The sequence below is a fragment of the Panthera pardus genome, unplaced genomic scaffold, assembly GCF_024362965.1.
Source record: "Panthera pardus isolate Hobbes unplaced genomic scaffold, ASM2436296v1 HiC_scaffold_13, whole genome shotgun sequence".
Classification (NCBI taxonomy): domain Eukaryota; kingdom Metazoa; phylum Chordata; class Mammalia; order Carnivora; family Felidae; genus Panthera; species Panthera pardus.
This window is the reverse complement of record NW_026526688.1, coordinates 48,974,395-48,999,889: the sequence shown is the minus strand read 5'-3', so window position 1 is coordinate 48,999,889 and position 25,495 is coordinate 48,974,395. Positions and strand designations below refer to the sequence as shown.

Here is a 25,495-nt window from a genome sequence, read left to right as displayed (position 1 = left end):
CTTGGGCGCGCCTGGGTGGCTCAGTCGGTTAAGCGGCCGACTTCGGCTTAGGTCATGATCTTGTGGTTCGTGAGTTCAAGCCCTGCGTCGGGCTCTGTGCTGACAGCTCAGAGCCTGGAGCCTGCTTCGGATTCTGTGTCTCCCTCTCTCTCTGCCCCTCCCCTGCTCATGCTCTGTCTCTCTCTGTCTCAAAGATAAATAAACATAAAAAAAAAATTTTTTTTTTTAAAGTGGAGTCTTGTTGGGTAGATGGCAGAAGGGCCTGTGAGTCTGCATTTCTAGCAAGTGCTCGGGGGATGTCGATGCTGTTCCCTGCGCCTCACCTGAAACACCAAGCCCTTTGCTCCAGCAGCTCCTAGCTTGTACTCTATTCTGAAGGTTCTAATGGAAGTGAGGCAGGAACTCCTTCCCTGGGAAAGTGCATGCATACATTAAATTATGCGGGCAATTTCAAGGTGTTCCAGACCTTCTGAAACTCACCTTGAGGATTGCTGACTGCTTCATTAGGAAGTCTCTTACCTCAGGAAGTCTCTTATCTTGTATGATATTTATGGGAGATAAAGAACTTGCCTGGGTTAAGCACATTTCATATGCATCTTCAGCCATTTGTCCCCTCAGGCTGGTATGGGCCCCCCTCCCCCTTCTCATATCCACCCACACAGATCCCATTCATCTTCCAGGTGCCAGTTCAAATGCCCCTCCTTTGGTAAAAAGTTAACTGTTTTCTTAGGAGTTCCCAGAGTAAGCTATGCCTCCATTATAGTCCTTTATGTCTGCCTTTTAAATGTTTATTTTTGACAGAGAGAGAGAGAGAGAGAGAGAGAGAGAGAGAAAGAGCACGAGCAAGCACGAGTAGGGGAAGGTCAGAGAGAGGGAGACAGAGGATCCGAAGTAGGCTCTGCGCCGACAGCAGAGAGCCTGATGTGGGGCTCAAACTCTTGAAGATCATGACCTCGAGATCATGACCTGAGCCAAAGTCAGACGCTTAACCGACTGAGCCACCCAGGTGCCCCTATGCCTGCCTTATGCTTCAGTTATTTGTTCACTTGCCGGTTTAACCCTGAGGTTGTTACTCGTCTCTGCAACTGGCACCTAACAGGAGATGCAGAAGCATTTGCTACATGAAATAATGCCTGTTGATTCTTCATCAGAAACACTAGCCGAAACATTTCTGACATTTACACACGTATGTAATGTTCGGGCCCTTCCCCCCACCACGGGGCACCTCTGTTTTACAGCAGACACAAGTCTTCTTATGCATGTTGCATTCAAAAGGAGGAGGAAGAAAAAGTTGAAAAGGTAGAAGAGAAAGAAGCGGGTGTGAAAGCCCATGTCCTCCTCCCTCCCTCGGGATCCCCCATGTGGTGCAGCCTGGCAATTGGGGCCCGGGTGTCAAGGGTCTGGTGCCCACACCAGAGGCATGGGGTCTGGGTTAGGGAAGAAGGAAGAGGGTGAGAAGGAACTAGGAAGCATGGGGTGATGGCGATGGAAGGGCCTGTGGGGTGGGGTCCTCTGGGCACACAGAAGGCCACGGGAGGGGGTTGGGCTCTTGGGGGTGGGTGCCAGGCAGAGCCAGAGATTGAGAAAGGGTCAGATAAGAGACCAAAAAAAAAAAAAAAAAAAAAAAAAAAAAATCCAGACACCAGCTTCCCAATTCTGGGTAGGGCCCTGTTCCCTCCCCAGTTCCCAAAGGCCATGGCAGCTGCCACCGAGGCAGCTGAAACCAACACTTTGTTTCTCTCCCCACCTCGAGATCCTTCTCCAGTGTGAGATGCACAGGGGCCAAGCAAACACCTGGGAGAGGTGGCAGGCAGTACATCACACCTGAGACCAGAACTCGGTCGGACCTCTAATCCAGCTGGAAGAATTTTCACGGGGCCATCTATGGCAACGAACCTACGAGGATTCTCTACGACTTTCGACATCAGCTACAGGCTCCGGGCGTATTGGCCGGTGCACAAGGACACTTAAACCTCCTTCCTGTCCCACTTGCCCAAGTCTCCTTCCAAACAGGGCAATTCCCACAGTCCCCAACCTTCCCCTTCACTGTCTCCATCCTGTCCCCACCCTCCTGCTTCTCCCACCAAGGGGCACTGTTCCTGTTCCCCCTACCATCTGTCCCGGCCACACCATGTCTCCTCCTAATTCGTAGGAAATCCTAACCCCTAGTACCTCAGAAGGTAACAATATTTGGAGATGAGGTCTCTAAAAAGGTCATTAAAATGAGATCTTTGGAAGAGGCCCTCATCCACTGTGACTGGTGTCCTTATAAAAAGAGGAAATTTGAATGCAGAAACACATGTGCACAGAGGAAAGGCCATCTGAGGACACAGCAAGAAGAGGCCATCTACAAACCAAGGAGAGAGGCTTTAGAAGGAACCAACCATGTAGACACCTTGATCTTGGACTTCCAGCCTCCAGAACTGTGAGATAATCAATTCTATTGTTTATGCCCCCCAGTCTATTAGTACTTTGTTATGGCGGCCGTAGCTAATACACCATCTAATCCATCCTCCAGTCAAGACTTCGTCAAATTAAAGACACTTTGATTCAATTCGAGCAGAAGGGAGCTCACCACTTCCCACACTCTGGGCACAGTAGGGCCTGGCCTCAATGAAGAATGTGATACACTGAGCATCTTTTCATGATGTTGCTGGAGGCTTCTGGTGTCTCACTGAATGAATCGGGTCATTGCCTGACTCGAAAAGTTCCTCTTCCAAGGCAGCATCTTATCAATTAAAATCATTCTTAAGAGAAGTGCTACTCGCCAAATTGAAGCCGGGATGTTTACGACCCTTGGTTGGAAACGGTACCTCCTGTGAGCAGCAGAAGGGCAAGGGCTAGGTGAGAAAAATGGGGAGATGCTCTTGGTACTCCTTATTAATTCAATCCATCCTCTCTCTTGAGAGTGTCAAGGAAATGTCCTTTATCCTCTCTGGAAGTACCCAGATGTAGCTGGACATTGGGGTCCAGAGTCCACAGTGGATGAGATGCAGGTGTCCCCCCACCTCCCTAAGATGAGGCCAGATGATGCTGGCTCACAATTCTGCTGTCAGCGAAACCCCCTGAAAGGTGGCAGTGACACCCCATCACAGGTATCACCCAAGCTCCAGGGAGCATCTCTGAAAGGCACCTTGAGCTTGCTGCACACGAGGTGATGCATAGAAACCTCCTCAAAGCACACTTGGGGCCTGGTGCAGGGATTTTAGGCTCTGGTGCTCCCTGTAATCATGAACCACACTCCTCAGCAAGTGAGGTATGAGGGCCCTGGCAAGAGTCCAGGAGCTGTCCCCAATAAGAGGAGGGCTTCAGCAGGCTCTCAGGCACAGAACTAAGAGACGGCGCCTCCAGACCTGTGCTCAGCCCCCGACTCCACAATTTCAGAGAAATAGGAGAACCCACTGCGCCATCACCCCTACTCCCTGCCCCCCGCCATCCCAAATGCACACACACAGAAACGTGTCATCACCTGGAAAGGACCCGCTTGGCTGTGGAACCAGTTTCACCTGAGCCCAGGTATAAAACCATTTCTAACTAATGCCATGGGAAATTATCTGGCACAGAGAAAATCAAGTCAATGGGGAGATGGAGAGAGAAAGGGGAAAGAAGAACAAAAACCTTGCTGGGATCACTGCTCTCAGGAGCCCAAACTTACTGGTTCTTGGAAGTAGAGCTGGTAATCAAAAATAGGATTGGCTTTGATTTTCTCCATCGTAGGTACGCTGGGATCGGCTGGTATGAAGGGAGTATTCAAACTGGCCACTGCCCTGTGGAAAGAAGATACCAAGATGTAGACGTTGTAAGAAGACAGTATGTAAAAACCAGAAAGGACCTTACATATCAACACGAAAGCTCAGAGCAGGAAAGGGAGATGCATGAGATCTCATACCAGCAGTGTGGGGAGAATGGGGTCAGCAGTCCAATTGCTTGACTCCCAGCCCGGCGGTTTTTTTCCTCACTGAACTGAAGTATTTCTCACCTTCTTGCCTTACACACAGACACACATACACACTGTACGTGGCATGTCAACCTTGGTTAGATTATAGTTTCAAAAAATGCATTCATTTTGGGGCACCTGAATGGCTCGGCTGCTTAAGTGTCTGACTTCAGCTCAGGTCATGATCTCTGTTTGTGGGTTCGAGCCCCACGTTGGGCTCTGTGCTGACGGCTCAGAGCCTGGAGCCTCCTTCGGATTCTGTGTCTCCCTCTCTCTGTGCCCCTCCCTTACTCGCACCCTCTCTCTCAAAAATAGACGAGCATTAAAAAAATTGTTTTCAAATGCATTCATTTTGCCTTCCTTCTTTTACTCCTTTAACTCTGTGCTAATTTTATGCTGTGTACTAAGGGAGAGAAGATATAAAATCAATACTTGATGAGCTTATTATAATTTTAAAAGGCTAGACAAATATACCCATGACTATACTACAAGATGGACTGTGATATGAGCCATAAGACTAGCACAAGCACCACAGGAGTTCAAGGAGAAGAAGAGTTTCTAAATTTGGGCATCATAGAAGATGTCATGCAAAAGCGAGCATTTGAACTTGGTTTTTAAGGGTCGGAGAGAGCAGGGGAGGGGAAATGATACTGTAAGGGAGACATCATGGGGTAGCATGAGCAAATTCTAGAAGGGGGCAAAGCTGGTGGCTGAGTTTGACAGGGCAAAGAATCTATGTGGCCAAAGGCAAGCATTTAATGGGGCATCTTGTGAAATAAAGCCACCAGGGCAACTGGGAGCCTAGACATGAAGGGCCCCGAATCTGGATTAGATGCTGCAGAAAACCAAGACAATCATGAGAGCTTCTGAGAAAAGGGGAGAGTAGACAAAAGTTGCAGTCAGGAAGTGATGGGTCAAGCAGGAATACATGACATGGATGCAGAGAGGGACACCAGAAAGCCAGGAGAGGGCCAGCACACTACACTATACACAAAGTCATCCGAGGGGAACAGGATGGCAGATGTGGGAATAAAAGAGATGGGTGGATTTGAGCGACCAGAGGAAGGCAGGACTGACAAGTCGACCAGCACAGTTAGTCTGGTGAAGTGATCCTAAGGAAACCCTGTGCCCACTGTGCCCACTGTGCCCACTGTGATCCTAAGGAAACCCCTTCCCAAAAGAGAAGCAGAGAGGAGAGAATATGTGGGGGAGATAAAAACTAGAAGGAACAGGATAAGCAGGACAATTGAAATAATCAGGGAAAGCAGTGGTGAGGTTTTCCCAGTGCCAACAAACAGAAATACAATGTGAGCCACACGTATAATTTAGAATTTTCTATTAGCCACTTAAAACAAGTAAAAAGAAACACGTGAGATTAACTGAAAATATTTAAAATTTGAAATCTAATGCTGATTTAAATACTTAAATATTCAACCCAATATATTTAAAATATTAATCATTTCAACATGCCATCAATATAAAAATTATTAATAAGATATTTTACCTTTTCTTTTTTTGCTATCAAGTCTTTGAAATCTGGAAGGTATTTCCTACATAGAGTAATCTCAATTCGAACCAGCCACATTTCAAATGTTCAATAGCCACCAAAGACAGTGCAGGTTAGGCTACAAAATAAGTTACCCTGATGTCTAAAGGTTTCCAATGTTATCACAGTGAGCCTATTTTAAGCATAACTTAAATCACAAGTCAAGAAATTCTAGCTTTTGCTTAACATTCTGAGCTGAATAGGATTTTCTTTTCAATTGCCTTGACATACAGTTTATTCCATATATAAAAAAATTATCATCACATGAGATGTTAGCATATAAATGCTGCTGCCAACTGCATTAAGATTGGAAAAAGCTAAACCACAGCCTCCTTTTGGGAGCGGAATCTCTAGATAATTGTCACAGAAAGGATGTAAAAAGGTATTCTTGCAAACAAGTGAAGCAACTCTTACATTAAATAGATCCCTGCAATTTATCTCAGTAGAATGCCAAAACTAAGGATTTAAAGAAATATTCCACACTAAAGGTGGGTTTTCCCTTTTCATTCATTATCTGGCTAGAAATGTGAAGATCAATGCCAAAGATTTTTTTTTTAATTTTTTTTTAAGTTTATTTATTTATTTGGAGAGAGAGAGAAAGAGCACGGGCAGGTGAGGGGCAGAGAGAAGGAGAGACAGAATCTCAAGCAGGCTCTACGTCATCAACACAGAGCCTGATGAGGGGCTCGAACTCATAAACTGTGAGATCATGACCTGAGCTGCACCGAGATCGAGTGGGATGCTTAACCGACTGTGCCACCCAGGCACCACAATGCCAACAATATTCTTAAAAGCCAGCTTTGCCCCTGGAAGGGGGTCCCGGCTCCTTCCCTCTCCTCCAGGAATGCAGCAACAGGGCTGTTTTGATGAGCATAGATGGAAAAGGAGCAACTACTACCAAACTAATGACAGGATGGAAGCAGAACAATGAGAAGAGGAACAGGAATCCAGAGCATGCTTATGTATCCCAGACCTAATGTTCTTCTGGGCACAACTTTACTGGGCTCATGTTAAATATTTTCAAAGTCTCACAGGAGAGAGACAGAGACTACGTTTAATAAAACAACAAGAAGGTGTTTCACTTCCTTCAAGGTAGAGATCATAAGCTTGTTGCTCTCATTCCTTTTACCCCTTTCAAGAAGCATCTAATACAGTCTACAGAGTAACTTTCTAGTGACCCAACTGCTAAGAACTGAGCTCTTATTTCAACTCTGAGTGAAAGAGAGGACAGAGAGAGAAGCTAATGAGATCAGAGGGACAAGAGTGCAAAAACTTTAAAAATATTTCAGGAAGTGTTTGATTCATGTTGGTCTTCGATATCATCCTACCACTTGAGCTGATGTTGAGCTGAACAAAGTTCTTCAGTGTTTCCACTATAAACTCAATGAAAGAAAAAGTGACTGGATTAGTTAGGGAAATACAGGTAGCTAAGGATGATGTTGATTTAATACGCTAAGATCCCAAGCTGAAATAGGAGGTCACACAACACGCTTTAACTACAGTTGCCAGCACAACTGGGGGATGGCTACAAAGACCACCTGGCTCTCTGGGTTCAAAATCTGTCCTTTGAAAGCTCCCGCCAGTACTCTGATGCCATTCTAAGAATGACTGTGAGCAATGTGATGGTGGTCACAAAATGCCATTCTAACCTGACACCTGCACAGCATTTTGCAGGTTATATAGTCAAAAGGAGTTACCATTACTATGCTATCATTGAGGAAACTAAGGCCTAACGGGTGAAATGATTCATCACACAGCCAGTCATGGCAAAACTGAAAGGCACATTTCCTAACTCCTGGTCCAGGGCTGAAGTTTCTCCTGGCACTCAGCTCTATGACCCCACCACCCTTGCTGCCTCACCCACTCCCCCCAAACATCTACATTCTCCTACATTCCCACTGGCTACCCAGGCCCTGAGTTATCTGTCCCATTACTGGTAACTGGGACAGGCCTTGCTTCCTAAGACATTAACTCATCAATGGGCACTAAGAAGTTACATGTTGCCTTCCCAGATAATCTATTTGTTCTCAAAAAGTTGACTGCAGTTCAAGACCTGAGGAAGGATTCTAACAGGAATTCAAGTCCAAACTCTGGGCCAAATTCTGCGGCCTAATTACCTCACTCTCTCCGGGTAGAAGAGAGCCATGTTCCACACCAGCATGCCTCCCCAGTCGTGGCCAATGAACACTGCTTGAGTGATCCCCTAGTGAAGGATAAAGACATGAGCTGAATATGGGCAGGTTTCTGGGATGGGATGCTGAGAGCCCAACGCCTTGTGCTCCCTGGAGGCCCAAACCCTCGTCTGGCGATCCTTTCCTTCACTTTCTAGGACCTGTCCTCCACTGACCACGCAGTAGCTCCCCCAACGTCCACCCTCTTCAGGCCTCCCTTCCCACACACCAGCCCCACAGAGCCTCTGCAGATGACTGGTCTCCTACATTTTCTTAGAACACTAAGGCCACTGGCCACAAATCCTCTCCCTCTCTACCTTCCCTCAAATCAAAGTGTGTTTCACCTCTTTCTCTACTTTTTGTCTTCAAGTTAGTATGACTTACCTCCCTGTGTTCCATGTTCACTTTTCACTGAGTGACTGTGATTCTCTCCCTATTCTTTTGGGATCTTCCCTCCCTTAACTAACCACTAAAACCTCAGAGACATCTTTAATCCCTCTCTCTCTACCTGCATCTTCCTTTCTTCTTCTGCTGCTAACAATGGATGACAACAGCTCCCTTTTATTGAGGACCTCCTAAGACAGGCGCTGTGTGTAGCATATGCACCCATTGTCTGGAATTCTCCCAATAACCTTCGAATACACGTTTTACAAATAGGAAGACAGGCTCGCAGTTGTTAGGCCACTTGCCCAAGGCCACACGGATGGTAACTCAGACCCAAGCTTCCCCAACTTAAAATCAGGCTCACCCCTCCACCCAGCCCTGCTGGCCCCAGTCAGCCACATGAGGGCCCTTCATCTTGAAAAGCAGCTCCCTGCCTCAGCTCCCTTGCCACACTTTTGTCTTGTGTCCAACTTCCCAGTGATCCACGCCAGTCACCTGCCTGGCGACCTTCCTAAGGCCCCACAACTTGGCTTCTTCCCTGCTACCCCTGAGTCCACTGAAACTTCCCTCTTAAAGGCTATTAATCACTGGTAACAGTTTTTTGCCCTCTCAGCTGTCACTCTTCTGACTGTTCTGCAGCATTAGACATTTCCTTTAAAATGTTCTTCCCTGGGCCTCTGTGACTCTATGCTTTCCAGGTTCTTTTCTCACTCACTGAGTCTACCCCCTCCTCTTCCTCTCTCACAGGAGTTACTTCATGGCTCAGCTCTCAGGCCTGTCCTTGGGAACCCATCTACTACTCTAATGGCTTCAGCTTCCACCTCCAGGTGGCGGGTGACCTCCTCACCAGCAATGGGTCCAGCTTCCTTCCTGTGTGTCCCAGTAATGCCTGGGCCAGGGAGGGACACCCAGCCCAGCGGCCGACAGCCACCGGGGCTCTCTTCCAACAATCAGAGTAAGAGACTTTCTCAGCCGGATGGAAATCTTCTAGAGTTGGAACTGGGGTGGCCACACCGGGCCATGTCCTCTTACATGTCCCTCCCCCTCATTCTCAAAAGGTCCAAAGCTGATTCTGTGGGACTGAGAATCTGCAGAAGGCGAGGACAGTGACACCTTTGCCTCATTTCCTACAGTGGCTGGCACCATACCTTGCTGCCCAACTGGAACCCCTGGGTCATCTTGAATTCTCCTCCTGACTCTCTCTCATATCCAACAAACAGGCACTAAATGTGCCATTTTGGGGTTCTCTCTTCACTACCCCTCCACGGTCACTGTCCTGGCTGAGCCCTTCTCTGCCTCAGTCTAGGTCCCGCTGTCCTCATCCTGCCACCGTGACCTAATTGAGGACAGGGAAAGCATACTACCTAACTGCGATCTCAAACTTACACAAGTAAAAAGCAGAAGCATAGTCTCAGATCACCACCATTGACCTGCTTTGTGTTTGACATTCCACATGATGTTAAATGAAGGAATTTGACTTCAGGTCTTTCCAAAGGGATAGATACACGGTTTTAAAAGTTGTGAAATATCAGCCTATAGGATATTTCCCAAACTTCGTGACACAAAGCTCTTGACCCTGGTTGAAGGCCAAAAGAAGTATCCTGGAAAATGCTTTTCATGAAACAAAAAACCAAAACAAGCTTGGCTCTACACTGTTCTCCACTCTGCCATCTCTGTGTCTATACTTCCTCCTGAGCACCTACCCTGCCTCCCACTGTCCCCAAAGTGTCATTCCTACCCTTGCCACTCTCCTTGAGGGTTCTAACAGCTGACACCTTTGACAGTTCCGTCTTTGGGGCACCTGGGTGGCTCGGTCAGTTCAACGTCTGACTCTCGATTTTGGTTCAGGTAATGATCTCACCGTTGTGGGATCAAGCCCCGCGTCAGGCTCTGTGCTGGGTGTAGAGCCTACTTGAGAATCTCTCTCTCTCTCTCTCTGCCCCCCCACTTTCCCTCTGCCCCTTCCTCACTCTCTCTCAAAACACAAACAAAACAAAGGTACATCTTTAATTGCCCACACAAACAGAATTCTCCAGAGATCAGTTTAAAATAATGACTTACCAACTTATCCAGGAAGGTTACCATCTCCTAAGAAAGAAAAGACAAAAAAATCAGAAATTGTATACACCCACCTCAGCTGCTTCAATATTAGAATTACTGTATCTGCCTTTTTATGGGCTATATTGTGTCTTCCCCAAATTCACATGTTGAAGCCCTAACACCACCCCTACCCCAGGACCTTGGAATGTGACTGTATTTGGAGACAGGGGCATTAAAGAGATAAGTTAAAATGAGGTCATCAGAGTAAGCCATGATCCAAGTTGGCCAGTGTCTTTATAAGAACAAAAGGTCTCGGGGTGCCTGGGTGGCTCAGTCGGTTAATCGTCCAGCTTCAGCTCAGGTCATGATCTCACAGTCCGCAAGTTTGAGCCCTGCGTCGGGCTCTGTGCTGACAGCTCAGAGCCTGGAGCCTGCTTCCGATTCTGTGTCTCCCTCTCTCTTTGCTCCTCCCCTGCTCATGCTCTTTGTCTCTGTCTCAAAAATAAATAAAAACATTAAAAAAAATTAAAAAAAAAAAAGAACAAAAGGTCTCGACACAGACACGCACAGAGGAAAGCCCAAGTGAAGACACAGGGAGAAACGGCCACCAACAAGCTTCAGATGAAACCCTGCCGACACCTTGATCTCGAGCTGGACGGGCTCCAGCCTCCAGAATGGTGAGAGAATAAATTTCTGTTGTTTAAGCCTCCCAGTCTGTGGTAGTTGGTTATGGCACCCTGAGCACACGAATACAACGTTCAGTCATTTCCCTCGCTTGTGAGTTCTCTCCCTTCCCCTTCCAGCATCCTCTCAGTAACCAGGCTGATCTCAGATGAGCACAGTGAATTATTCAGCGTATGTTGGTGCACATCCCTAACTGGGCAACATCCATCATAAGACAGAAATCATGCCTTCTTCCCGGGAGAAAGAAAGGGGAAGAAAACTGCTGTGCAGAGGGCCGGCTGCTTGCCTTGCCCCAGGACAGTGAGCTCCTGCCCCTTGTCCTGCAGCACACATGGGGGCTCCTGGCCACACCCGCCAGCAAGCTCGGGGTCTGGAAAAGGGGTCTAAGATGTGTGGAGGTGCTGGAGATGAGGGTCATCCAGAATCAGGACTTGGGGATGCCATATTGGGCCAGGTACAAAATGAGCAAGCAGGGGAATCCTGCTGGGGATGGAGGGAGGGTAGGACAGAGCAGAGGTGTAGACAGAATGAATCAGAGACCTGACACGCCATTCAGCCCCTGCAGAAAGCCACACCACCTTCCGGCTTCCCCACCTCACTCCTCCTATATGATCCCGTCTAACTTGTCAATGCTACCCCCTATTTACCTGAGCCTGTGCTCTGCTTGCTATAATTAAAGAGTCTATGGAGCTCTATCTCTGGAGCCCTAGCTTGGCCACTCAATTCACGTCCTTTCCCCTCACGCATCTGTATGTCCACTCTACAGATGAGGTAGCTGAGGCTCACAACGGCCAAATGGTCAAATGCAGCCAAGGCCAACATTGCTAGTCAGGCAGAACTGGGACTGATTCCAAGTCTATCTGATTTCAAAAATTTAACATCAAGGGGTGCCTGGGTGGCTCAGTCAGTTAAGTGTCTGACTCTTGATTTTAGCTCAGATCCTGATCTCACAGGTCATGGGTTTGAGCCCTGTGTCAGGCTCTGCTCTGACAGCACAGAGCTTGCTTGCAATTCTCTCCCTCCCTCCTTCTCTCTCTCTCTCCCTCTCCCGCTTGTGCTTCCACTCTCTCTCTAAGTAAATAAACATAAAAAAAAAATTCAACATCAAAGCCTTCAAAGCTATCCTGGTTTGCCCTGTGGACCAACAGCGTTATTTTAAATATTTTCCAGTCCCTTGATTCCTCCCCCCTACCAATTGAGAAGTCCCTAATTTGTTTTTGATTCCCTAGATCACTGCCCTCACTGGAGGCTGTGGAGATTTGCACCATAAAAGTTTGAAGACTTAGAAGATAAATGTGATTGTATTTCCCTCCCCTCCTGTTTTAGGTGCTTCCAAAATGAAAGGCGAGCTTTTTTTCCTTCTCTGGGCAAGGCCTATCTTTTGTTCTTCTACACTAAGCAAGGAGATGGAAACTTCAGGATAGAAGGATAGCATGATAGAAGACAAAGGGCTTCCCACAGAGCCCTAAGAGCATTAAAAAAAGTGTTCAGTTATTCTCCACTGCGGCCTCAGTTCCGATGGGGACATCCACCAAATGGGAACATCCTTTTTGGCGGGGTTGGGGGACACACACAGAGTTCTGCCTACAGCCAGTGACAGTAACATTCTTCAAAGATAAAGAATGTTAAAGGTTTTCTGGCTCCTTTTGCTACCCCAGCTCCCAAGCCTGCCCAGAAATCCGGGGGTCACAGTGACAACCTCACTAGGTAGGGAGCAGCGGGCAAACCCCTCACTGCTCCCCTGAAGAACGTTGGAAAGCAAGTGCAGATGACAGGTTCCATTGGTTAAAATGTGCACAATTTATTGTTGTTTTCTTTTAATGTAGATACTCAGTATTGATATAATTAGGTTATTAGTTTAATGGTTTTTATTTTCACCTTTCCCCCCAAAGACAGGGGAACAATTATTGAAAGGCACCATACTATGCTGTCAGAAAGTTTCGTTATGACTGAATGTTTGTGTCCCTCAAAACTCACATGTTAAAGCCCTAATCCCCAGTGTGATTATATTTGAAGATAGTGTCTTTACAGAAGTAATTAAGGTTCAGTGAGGTCACGAGGGTAGGGTGCTGATCAGATAGGATCAGTATTCTTATAAGAGACACCAAAGAGCTTCTTCTTACTTTGCAATTAACCACGGAGAGACTGGAGATTAGTTCAGTGTTATTTCCACATCCTACTCTTAAAAAGAAAATCAGACCTAAAATGGCATCACTTAGGTAAAGGCCCCAAGTCAGAAAACCAACACTCAATACACAGTCTGACTGCAGTTTCAACCTCCTATAAATGTAACCTTCTTTTTAAAAAACTTTTTTTTAATGTGTATTTTTGAGAGACAGAGAGAGCATGTGAGTGGTGAAGAACCAGAGAGAGAGGGAGACACAGAATCCGAAACAGGCTCCAGGCTCCGAGCCGTCAGCACAGAGCCCCACACGGGGCTCAAACCCAGGGACCACAAGATCATGACCTGAGCCGAAGTCGGTGCTTAACAGACTGAGCCACCCAGGCACCCCTAAATGTAACCTATAATCAATCAACATGGGAATTTCCTGGTCAGTACCCTTTCTGTTCCCCTTAGAAGGGCCACCTTGCCTAAAACAATGGATTCTCTGCTAATAATTACCTTCTTTCCACTCCCTCTCTACCTTTAACAATCTTTTCTGTAGCCCTTTGGAGTGAGTTCCCCTCTACTTGCTAGATGGAATACTGTCTGATTTATGAATCGATTCATAAAACCAATTAGATCTTTATAATTTACTTGGTTGAATTTTTACTATTTTAACACCACAAAACTAAGAATCACACTCAGATCAGGAGGGGTCTTGAGAACATGAAGTACATCCCTCTGACTGCATCTTATACTTGACAGCACGACCTGGAAAGGTTAAATGACTTACTCAAGGTCAATCACAATGAAAGGGGCAACTGGGTGTGGATAAGCCTCTCAATGTTATTGCTATGTTGCATTCCAACACCCCTAATTTGGAATCCTAAGACTACAGACACACAGAGAATACGTTCATGGTTCCCTAAAGGTACTTATTCGAAAAAATTTTTTTTAATGTTTATTTATTTTTTGAGAGAGAGAGAGAGGGAGGGAGGGAGGGAAGGAAGGGGGGAGGGAAGGAGAGGGGTAGGGTAGAGAGAGAGGGAGACACAGAACCTGAGCAGTCTCCAGGCTCTGAGCTGTCTGCACAGAGTCTGATGCAGGGCTCAAACCCATGAACCATGAGATCATGACCTGAGCCGAAGTCGGACACTTAACAGACTGAGCCACCCAGGCGCCCCCTAAAGATACTTATTCTAAAACAAATAGCAGTTGTATGATGAACTGGCACATACATTTAAGGATTTGCGGTTGAGGAAAAAAAAAAGTTTTCAATATATTTGGGGGGGGGGTGTAGTTGAGAGAAGGATTTTTGTGGGCACTTGAAGATAAGCAGTATATGGCTCTTTATTCAGTTTCTTATATTTAAAGTTTATGCAGGTAATTTTTTAAAAAAGATTACATAGAGGGTTTTAAAAAAAATTTTACATTATAAATATTGTGCTGATAATTTTTCAAATGACAGCTTTATTGAACTATGACTCATATACCATAAAATTCACCTGTTTAAAATAAACAATTCAACGGAGTTTAGTGTAGTTACAGAGTTGTGAGATCACCACTGCTATCTAGTTACAGAACATTTCATCATGCCAAAAAGAAACCTTGTACCCATAAACAGTAGTTCCCCATTTCCTCTAGCCCTTGGCAACCATTAATTTCATTTCTGACCTCTTCTGGAAATTTCTCCCAAATGGAATTATACAATACATGGCCATTTGTGACTGGCTTATCTTAGCATAATGTTTTTAAGGGTCATTCATGTTGAAGCATGCATCATGATCTCATGCCTGTTTATGGCTGAATACTATTCCATTGTATGGATATGTCACATATTTTTTATCCATTCATCAGTTATTGAACATTGGGGTCGTTTCTACTTTTTGGCTTTTGTGAATAATGCTGCTGTGAACATTCACATCCAGGTTTTTGGTGGACATATTTTTTTAAATTCTTTTGTGTGAATACCTAGTAGTGGACATACGAATGACTTTTAAAGGGTGGAGTTGGAGGACAGGAGCCTCACATTTTATCTTCTTTGTTTTAGTAAAAGAATTGCCTTCTTCTGGAAGGCAATTATGTCAAGTGACCAGATCTATCTGTCTTAAGAACCAATTTTGACACAAAGAAGTAGGGGTCCAGTTAGGGGACATCAGGGGAATGGGGAGAACCCACCCCCCTCCCCACAGGGTCGCTGGGGAAATCTTGGCAGGATTTCGGGGGAGATATGAGCAAGATCAGAAGTGGCAGAGTGAAAGAGGCAAAGACTCAGAAACTGAGGAAGGAAGGACAACCCCAACTGGAAAGTAAGGTTTTATCAATGCTCCTCTTCTAAGGCACCAAAGCCTACGTGTGGGCCTGGTTGGGAGGAGATCCAAACAGAGCTATGACTCCTAGATGGAGCCTTCTTGTAATTTTAGCATCATCAGGGGCATCGCCAGCTTTCCGGCCAACCAAGAGGCTATTTCTTCCCCTTGGCTCCCCCAGCTAAGGCTCCCCGCCTTGCTTTTCCCAAGGGCTGATGGAGCCTTGGGGCACAGTCTCCTCACCTCAGCCTTGGCTTCCTCTTGCAAGCCCTGAAATGAGGGTCCCCTCCCTGATGGTGCTTACACTTCACCTAGAATAGGAGCGCCATTACAGTCACCAATCCACACGCTAACTCCCTAGGTCTGGCCAACAACATCTTTACCAAAATAATTTTTAAAATCTTCAGGATGGAGGGTGCCTGGGTGGATCAGGCGTTATGCATCTGACTTCGGCTCAGGTCATGATCTCATGGTTTGTGAGTTCGAGTCCCATATCAGGTGAGCACGAGCCCGCTTCTCTCTTTCTCTCCCTCCCTTTCTCTCTCTACCCCTCATGGGATTCTCTCTCTCTCTGCCCCTCATTCACTTGTACCTCTCTCTCTCTAAAAAAAATTTAAAAAATAGGGGTGCCTCGGTGGCTCAGTCGGTTAAGCATCCGGCTTAGGTCATGATCTCGCGGTTCGTGAGTTCGAGCCCCACGTCGGGCTCTGTGCTGACAGCTCAGAGCCTGGAACCTGTTTGGGATTCTGTGTGTGTCTCTCTCTCTGTCCCTCCCCCACTGGTGCTCTGTCTCTCTCTCTCACAAATAAATAAACATTAAAAAACATTTTCTTTTAAATAAAGAATTAATAAAAATAAAAAATAAAATCCTCAGGATGGCAAGGTGAGTTGGGGAGTGGCTACGAGGAAGGCCACGGGAGCTGTGGCAGAGGTCAGACCTGGCTCTACTAGCTGTTGACCTCAGGCAATTACTTCGCCTTCTGGTGACTCAGTTTCTTCTTCCATCAAATGTTTGGAACAGTACTTGATATACAGTAAATGTTGGCTATCATTTTGAAATACCACCTTAACTGTAAGATTGTATACCCAAATGCTGTAAAATGCTTTCCTAGGGTTTAATGAATACCCATACCTCTATCTGGTATCAGTGAAAACACCAGGACAGAAAAGATGTTACAAATGTTACCCAAAGATCTTCCTTACCTTGCATAACACTTCCAAGGAATATTCTTCTATTTCTGCCATTAAAAATAAAGACAATTAATTAACATACTTGAAAATTACCAACAAACTAAGAGGGCCCCTTTGCCAAAAAAATATACCTTATTGAATCTTTAGATTGCTGTAGTCTACTTATTTTTGGTTTTGTTTCCTGTGCTTTTGGGGTCACGTCCATGAAATCACTGTCAAGGTCAATGGCACAAAGCTTTTCATTTACGCTTTCCTCTAAGAGTTTTAGTTTCAGGTCTTACATTTAAGTCTTTAATCCATTTTGAGTTGATTTTTGTGTAGGGTGTAAGGTAAGGGTCCAATTTCATTCTCTTGCATGTGGATATCCAATTTTCCCAGCATCACTGGTTGAAGAGACTGCCCTCTCCCCTAAGGTATGTGCTAGACACCCTAGTCAAAGATCAGCTGACAGTTCAGGTGTGGATTTATTTCTGGGCTCTCTACTCAGTTCCACTGGCCATATGTCCGTCTTTATACCAATACCACCTTGTTTTGATTACTGTAGCTCTGTAATATATTTTGAAACCAGGAAGTATAAGTCTTCCAGCTTCGTTCTTTCTAAAGACTGATTTGACTATTAGGGTTTTTTTGGTGGATCATATGAATTGTAGAATTGTTTTTTCTATTTCTGTAAAAAAATGCCATTGGGATTTTAAATAGGGATTCCACTGAATCTATAGATCACTTTGGGTAGTATGAACATTTTAATAATAATAGCAATTCCAGAAAGCAAAGAAGAAAAAAGAAAAAAAGAAGAGAAAACAGAAGAAAAAAACTATCGAAGAAATAATTCAAGAAAACTTCCAAGAACTAAAAGATATATGTACCCAGAAAAGTGGATGAAAAGAGACCCAGATCATGGTATATAACATCATAAAATTTTAGAACACAGCAAGATAAATAAAAAGATCCTAAAGGTATCAAGGGTGAAGAAAAAGAAAATGGTCACATAGAAAACCTCACAGATCCAAATGGCATGGGACTTTTCAGTAGCGACAAGGGAAGAGAGAAAATAGCAGGATAACGGAGTCACGGTTTTAAAGGAAAATAATGTGTTATTTAAAATCTATTGCCAAATGATATGAAATTTACATACAAATGATCTGCAATGTATTTGTATGCATTCCAGATCATCATGCTTGGCTTTAGAATTCACGTTGTGTATAATCTTTAGCAACGGTTAATGTGTAAATTATTATTTTCTTAAAAAAAGTTATAATTAGGGTATGTATAAGTCCCAATTCATCCAGAACAGTTCAGTTTGTGTTTCTTTTAATAGTGTTCTAGCCTGAATGATAAATTAATTACTAAGTTACGCCTAGGGGATTCAGGGAAGATCATAATAGAGATGAATAAAAATAAATATCTTAATAATTAAATTTGGGGAGGGGGAAACCCTTAAATGTCTTTCCTGGGTGTTTGGACTAGAAGCTTTCTTTTTGTCAAAAGTGCCTCTGCACCACTCAAGAGGCAGTGAGTAGCCGCTAAGTCGATACCATGACAATCAGGGAACAATCATGGAGGCACTTGCCTGCCACAGCAGGCTGAATGGTCTGACTGGTGGTCACCTGAGTGCCAGTTCACGTCAGCTGGCTTCAAACTCGACACAATAGGCTTGACGTGAACACGGGGGAGGCAGCTCAGGGAAGGGGTGGTGAGCAGCTTGTTTGGTTCACTGAGCTGCCATGGTTAACAGCACGGCTGGCACCGGGAGGGACAGGGATTCTGCTGCAGGCCTGGCTGTAACACGTTCCTGTCCCCACCTGGGGAGCTTAACAGTTTGGGGCTGAGAACCCCTCTGAAACTGATAAAGCAGTAGACTCCCTCACCCCAGGCAAGTGTTCATAAATCCACACATAGACTCGGGTTCATAGGCCCCTGATGCCCATCCTTAGATAGGCCCATCTGGGATCCAGAGACCCTGGGTTAAGAATCTGGCCTACCAATTACCGTATGATCCAGCAGTTCCACTTCTGGGTATACACCCCAAAAAACTGAAAGGAGGAACTCAAGCAGATACTGCATACCCATATTTGTAGCAGCATTATTCAACATTAGCCAGAAGGTGGAGGCAACACAAATGTCCACTGATGAACAGATGGATAAACAAAATGTGATCTATAGTTACAATGAAGTATTATTCAGCCTCCAAAAGGAAGGAAATGTGATATATGCCACAATGTGGATGAATCTTGAAGACATCATGCTAAGTGATATCAGCCAGTCACAAAAGGATAAATATTGTATGATCCACTTAGAGATGACTGGAGTAGTCAAATTCATAGATAGAGAGAAAGGTAGTTGCCAGGGGCTAGGGAAAGGGGAATGGGGAATTAGTGCTTAAGGAGTACAGAGTTCTGCAAGATGGAAAAAGTTCTATAGCTGTATGGTACATCCTATGCCCTATATCCTCCCGACCAGTGGGAGACTTCCTCAGGGCATAGGCCACTGGGTTTCTTGTGTTCTTTCAGGTAATGCAGAGCAGGGATATCTGAGCCCAAAGTGCACAGACACAGATCACTGAAGGAGAGAGGAAGGGCGAAGTCAGACCCCCTTGAAGGGCTGCTTGCTCCAACGTGGGCCCAGGGAAAGTCAGTGCGGTTGGAGAGCTCAGGCAGAAGGCATAACCAACACAGGACAGCTGTGAGACAGCTAACCTACCAGGAGGAGCAGACGACTCTCCATAGCCTTTCATATCCAGAGCTAGCACCCGGAAACCCGCCTGAGCCAGAGCAGGGATCTAGAAAACAAACAATTCAGGTACACTCAAGTGCGGCCTCATCAGTCTTTTGCCGACACTCCTTCTTTCTTCCTTCTATCCCCGTTCTTGTAAATGGTTCAACTCAAAGTGCCATGTGGCACTATCTGGAATCACCACCACGAGGCTGGAACAAGCCCACCTGCATAGGGCCGCCATGCACAGTGGTAGGACTCGTATACTGCATCTAATGCTACATCTAAGCATTTTTCTTAGCATAGCACAGATCTTGCAGATTTCTATATTCATTACAAAGGCTTCCCAGCAGGTGGCATAAAGTGTCCGGAAGAATCTGCCTTTTTCTAATCTGCAAAAGTGGCATATGGGGCTAGCACAGATCTGAGGTCTGGCCCCAACTCTGGCCCCAACACTTCTGAGGTATCACATGGTCACACGTTCAAGACGATGCTCCACTGTTAAGTTTTCAGCTTCTTAAGGGCATTCTACTCTGGGCCATACCACCTAGACTTTCCCCTCCCTTCCCCTCCCCCTGGCTGAGGCGTACCTTCCCCCAGTTTCCTTTACCTGGTACCTCCAAGAGAACCAGCTCTCCGGAAATCCATGGCACAGGCACACGGCAGGACCGGAGCCCAGCTCCACAAAATGCATACGCACCCCAGGCTGTAGAAAAGAGAGGTGAGCGGGTAGTGACCACAGCACCAGGCTGGGCAGAACCAGGTACGCCTTCTGCAGGCTGCCCCAGGCCTTCTCAGTGTATTGCCAGACCTCACATGGCCCAGTTTGCTCAGCTCAAGACCCCAGTGCTAGAAGATGTTCAAGAAGACAACTGGCCAAAGTGCATTAAAAACAGGCAGCTTTCCTAGGCACATAGGAAGCCTGAAAAGAAGGTTATAATGTTGGAAAGAAGAACAAAACAATTCGGCCTTCCTCCCTGAAAGGCCCTCATACCGTCAGAGTTTCTGGTACTGTTTGACAGGTCTTCTGTATTTTAAACTGGGCTGATTTTGTGCACAGTGTAATATTCATGTTAACATACAGAATACCAGGATTGCTTTGTTAAAAATTATCTTTTTTTTTTTTTTTAATTTATTCATTTTGCAGGGAGGGGAAGAGAGAAGGAGATAGAGAATCCCAAGCAGGCTTGCGCTGTCACTGCAGAGCCTGACACGGGGCTTGAACCCATAAACCATGAGATCATGACCTGAGCCCAAACCAAGAGTTGGGCATTTGGGGCACCTGGGTGTCTCAGTTGGTTAAGCGTCCAACTTTGGCTTAGGTCATAATCTCACGGTTCGTGGGTTCATGCCCTGGGTCTGGTTTTGTGCTGATAGCTCAGAACCTGGAGCCTGCTTCGGATGCAGTGTCTCCAGCTCTCTGCCCCTCCCCTGCTCATGCTCTGTCCTTCTCTCTCTCTCTCAAAAATGAAAAAGTGTTAAAAAAAAAAAAAAAAAAGAGTTGGGCATTTAACCAACAGAGCCACCTAGATGCCCCTAAAAATTATTTATCTCTTAGATATAAAGTCTTCTTCAAGCTTTGCTAACTTCTTGTCCTTTCTGGGCTCTGTGTGTCAGAGGCTGCTAGAGCTCTGTATCTGTGTTCTCTTCTCCCTGGCACCTGACAGCATCTTCCAGACCTCCCCCACTTTCTCGCAATGGATGTGGCCATGTGGCCGAGTTCTGGCCAAAGGTATATGAGTCGGAGAAGTATGTGCTACATCCTGGGCCCGTATAACCCTCCCACACTTGGTCCTCCTCCTTTTCCTATCTGCTCCTGGATAGTTAGAGCCTCAAGAAAGTGAGAGCCAGCAGAAAGAAGGAGCCTGGCTGCTTGAACAACTGCATGGAGAACACCCACTCCTACCCCACACTGGACTGCTCTGCAAGCAAGAAAACAAACTTGGTGTTGGGCCACTGAAACCTTGGGATTGTTTGTTTTAGTACTGAACCTACTTCAATCATTATCGTGTGGTCTAAGCACACGAACTAAAGCAATATGGAGTCAAAGTGCTCTATTTTCCCCCAAAGTATGTGTCTCCAACTTTCTAATGGAAAGAAATGAGAAAAATAAGCTTTGCATCTAGAAATTCACTTGGAGCAATTCTATTTAGCTGCATCTCCGATTACTCCAAACTCCGTGTTCCAAACCGGAAGTTTCACTCATGATTCCCAAGGAGTTATTTTGCTCGAGAAAGCATTTGGCTGGCATTTCACATACTCCTTCATGGTCTACAGTCTTATCAGAATATGTTCCATAGTGTTCCGGTTGGTACTTGGCAAAGGGAAGGATTTAACTTGAAATTCTATACTCCTTATATTGAAAAATGTTCTAGTACTGATGTCTAGTGAAATGATCTTTTTTTTTTTATATTATTTATATTTTATTTTTCCTCCCTTTATTTTTCCTCCCTTCCCCTCCCACCATGGTCTTCTGTTAAGTTTCTCAAGATCCACATATGAGTGAAAACATGGGGTATCTTTCTCTGACTGACTTAGTTCTCCAGTAAAATGATTTTTTTTTAAAACATTTATCTATTTTTGAGACAGAGAGAGACAGAGCATGAACGGGGGAGGGTCAGAGAGAGAGGGAGACACAGAATCTGAAACAGGCTCCAGGCTCTGAGCTGTCAGCACAGAGCCCAACACGGGGCTTGAACTCACAGACCGCGAGATCATGACCTGAGCTGAAGTCGGCCACTTAACCGACTGAGCCACCCAGGTGCCCCTAAAATGATCTTAATCTGCCTCTGTTGTAAGTGAAGCCTAACTCAAAGGCCCCCTCTCGCTGCTTCATATTTGACTGAGTAGCCCAGCAAACGCACGTACTTTCCCATCCTTTACGTGATATGTTAATAAAATTACCAGAAAGCCAGAAAATGAGAAAGATCGAACCCAGGCTGGACTGCACCAGCATTCAGGGAAGATAGAAGGAATAGCTCTGCCCCAGAAGTAGCCGCCCCAGGCCTTTAATTTGGAGCGAAGACAGAGGGGGTGATAAGGCAGCTCTGATCACACTCCTTCAAGGTCAAATGAGAAATGTATCGAAAGGGACTGGACCTTCAAGCCTCAGAGGAGAACAACCCTGTCCTTGGCATTGAAGCCACAAGGATACAGCCCAGACCCCAGGCCCCAGGGAGAGTCCCTAGCTCCTCAATACCGGAGATGAGGTGTGAGGGGACCTCATGAAACGCTCACCCCTTCAGGAGCCCCAAAGGTTACAGGAGGGGCGGCGCTGACGCTGACCAGTAGCTTCAGCCCTTTCTTTCTATCCGGCTTCCATTTATCCTTCCGTGCCTACCTCACCAGGCTGCTAAGCATTCACCGCGGCAGCCTCCGCCCTCACAGGGCCCATCCCAAGCGCTCCAGGCACCACTATTATACAAGGACCTGTGAATGTTTATCTCAGTAGACTGGAAGATTCCTGAGGTCACAGAAGACCCTCCATTCATCTCGGTATTTCTCTCCATGCCTAGCAAATAACAAATACCCAGTAAATATCGGAGGGGCTGTCCTCCAGGGCAGCAGGGGGTACTACGCCCCGTGGTCTGCATGCGGTATTTTAATTATCGTTGACCCTTGAACAAGGTGGGGACAAGGGGTACTGACCCCCACCCGGAGTCGAACATCTGCATGTAACTTTTGACTCCCCCAAAACTGAACTACTACTAGCTTGCTGTTGACCGGAAGCCTTACCGATAATAGTTGATTAACACGTATTTTGTGTTCTACGTCTCATATGCTGGAATCTTACAATAAAGTGAGCTAGAGGAAAGAAAACGTATCTGAGAAAATCATAAGGGAGAGAAAATGCATCTAGAGCACTGTTCTTACAAAATCCTCATATGAGTGGACCCATGCTATTCAAACCCGTGTTGTTCAAGGGTCAACTGTAATCCACACAAGAACGTTGAAGGCAGGTATTAGTATCACCTCATTATAAAGCTGCGTACACTGAGATTCAGAGTGATAAAGAAATGTACCTGGGGGCACCTAGGTGACTCAGTCGGCTAAGCGTCTGACTCTTGATTTAGGCTCAGGTCATGATCTCGTGGTTTTGTGAGTTTGAGCCCCATGTCAGGCTCTGTGCTGATTCTGTAGAGCCTGCTTGGGATTCTCTCTCTCTCTCTCTCTCTCTCTCTCTGCCCCTCCCCAGCTTGTACTCTCTCTCTCTCAAAATAAATAAATAAACTTAAAAAGAATTATTAAAAAAAGAAAAAAAAGAAATGTACCTAAACTTGCAAACTTGGTGCCCATGCCAGGATTCAAACTGGTTCTGCCTGTCTCCAAAGCAACTATCCCATCTTGTTTAGCATACAAGCTGACCTGCAGCTTTGGGTCCCTTTTCATTTAAATGGGACCAATGACAAATTAAGAGAGATCCCAAAGTGAATCCACTGAATGGGGTTAGGACATTCTAACACCCTGCTCTGTATCCTGGCTGGCTCAGGAGTCGAGGCCCCTCTGCACATGGCCTTGGCTTTGCCATAGCCCTGACCGCCAGATGTTTTAATGACCACTTCTGTCCTTTGTCCTCACTCTGGGTTCCTTGAGAACGAGTCTGTCTTGTTCTCATACCTGGCCCTTGCTGACACCAAGGCAGTGGGTGATGAATATGTGTTGGAATAGAAACAAGTTCTCCCCAGAACACAGGCCAGACACACATGCCCTTTAGCACCTCCGGGCCACTCAGGGCCCCATATAACCTGTTGTTCCAAAGGAGTCTGACTACATCTGTCACACTGCTTTGCATATCCTAAGGCGTGGTGCCTTCCGACTTCTGTGGACTGCTACTCGTGGGAAGTACTATTTCCCTACAAGCAGCGGATGTTCGGCTACCCTTGGTATTTAACAAATGTCTCTGCAGATCCGTGTAGGTGACCTATTTAGGGAGGGCGCGGCGGCCTGGGAGAGAGCGCTCACATACCTTTATTGGCACATAGCCATGGCTCACGTCCCTCGGATTGCATGCGATTGGCAGAGCGGTGGCAACTTGGAGAAGCTGGACGGAAAAGAGGTACAGTAAGAGAGGCGGCAGCCTCCTTCTGTGAGAAGTTCTGAGAGAGCTTCCAGAACTCCAGAGTGCTGGCCTGTGCTGTGGCCTCCTGGGTCCTCCGGGGATTTCCCAGCCCATGTCCCTCTCCTGCAGGCACACAGCTACATTTCTCTTCTCCCCTCTCTCTCAGGTCAGAGTAGCCCATGACTGAGTCCTCTGACAGAAGGGTATGGCCTATCAGCCTGACCCATTAAAATCCCCCTCGATTCTCTAAATTCTCTACCCCACCTCTCCCAGGTGAGAGCCTGGTGTGACCTGGGAAACTACCGGCGGAAGACGGTGGGTCCTCCGTCAACCTGGGTCCTTGAATGGCTGCATGAAGCAAAGCCCCTGGCTGCCACCAACTGAACTTCACATAAGGAAAAAAAAACCAACAAAAACCAACTGCTCTAAAACACTGAGATTTTGTACTTCAATTAATAGAATTCTTCTCTGTGGCAGTTCCTCAAGTGGTCACCCAGGCACCTCTTGGACAGCATTAGGGATGCAAAGTTCACCGTCCCATCACTGGATGGCACTGCTGAAGGGATTCTCTCTCAAGATGGCCAAAATCAAACTCTCTCGGCCTCTGTATTCATCTGCTCGAGCTGCCATAACAATGTGCCACAGACAAGGTGACAGAAACAACAGACAGTTATGTCTCTCAGTTCTGGAAGCTGGGTTGGTTCTTCCTGAGGCTTCCCTCTTTGGCTTGTGATGGCCGCCTTCACCCTGGGTCCTCACATGGTCTTCCCTCTGTGTGTGTGTGTGTGTGTGTGTGTGTGTGTGTGTGTGTGTGTGTGTGTCCTAACTGCCTCTTCTCATAAGGACACAGTCATAGTGGTTTAAGGTCTACCCCAATGACCTCATTTTACCTTAATCACCTCTTTAAAAGCCCTATCTCCAAATATAGTCACTTCTGAGGTCCTGGGGCTTTCACATGAATGAATTTGAGGTGGAAGGGGGCAGAGTTCAGCCTGCAGTCCCCAGGTCTGTCCTCTGGAGTCCCAGGAGGTCAGATAACCCATCTTTGTATGACATCTGGGTAAAGAAGAAAATTCCTGAACAAAGGGTGCATAAGGGGCTCCTTTGACTCATTTGTGTCAGGTATCTTGAGACAAATGATAAAGGATAGGATGCTGAGCACACCTAAGTGAATTTATTCATGACAAGTGACATATTAGTGACTTGTACTGCTAGATCTCTCATCTTTAGTCCCAAAGCTGTAACTGAGGAAGAAGTGGCTCCCATCAGCTATCCAGTTCTCTGACCTCTAAAGCGCAGGAAGTAAACTATGAAATCCACCTCCCTTTTAAACATGGAAGAGTCTGCCTGGGCATCCT

General features: G+C 46.0%; 1 protein-coding gene across 2 annotated transcripts in view; it reads right to left on the bottom strand.

Annotated features, from left to right (window-relative positions):
* EPHX2 (epoxide hydrolase 2) overlaps positions 1-25,495 on the bottom strand; it is a 77,252-nt gene that overhangs the window by 25,176 nt on the left and 26,581 nt on the right. For both annotated transcript variants that reach the window (XM_019440845.2, XM_019440847.2), the window contains exons 6-12: positions 24,045-24,119; positions 19,689-19,784; positions 19,067-19,145; positions 16,379-16,413; positions 10,100-10,126; positions 7,601-7,686; positions 3,656-3,767 (exon numbers count right to left, since the gene is read on the bottom strand). In XM_019440845.2, the coding sequence (XP_019296390.2) occupies positions 3,656-3,767; positions 7,601-7,686; positions 10,100-10,126; positions 16,379-16,413; positions 19,067-19,145; positions 19,689-19,784; positions 24,045-24,119 (510 nt within the window). The remainder of the gene's footprint in view (positions 1-3,655; positions 3,768-7,600; positions 7,687-10,099; positions 10,127-16,378; positions 16,414-19,066; positions 19,146-19,688; positions 19,785-24,044; positions 24,120-25,495) is intronic.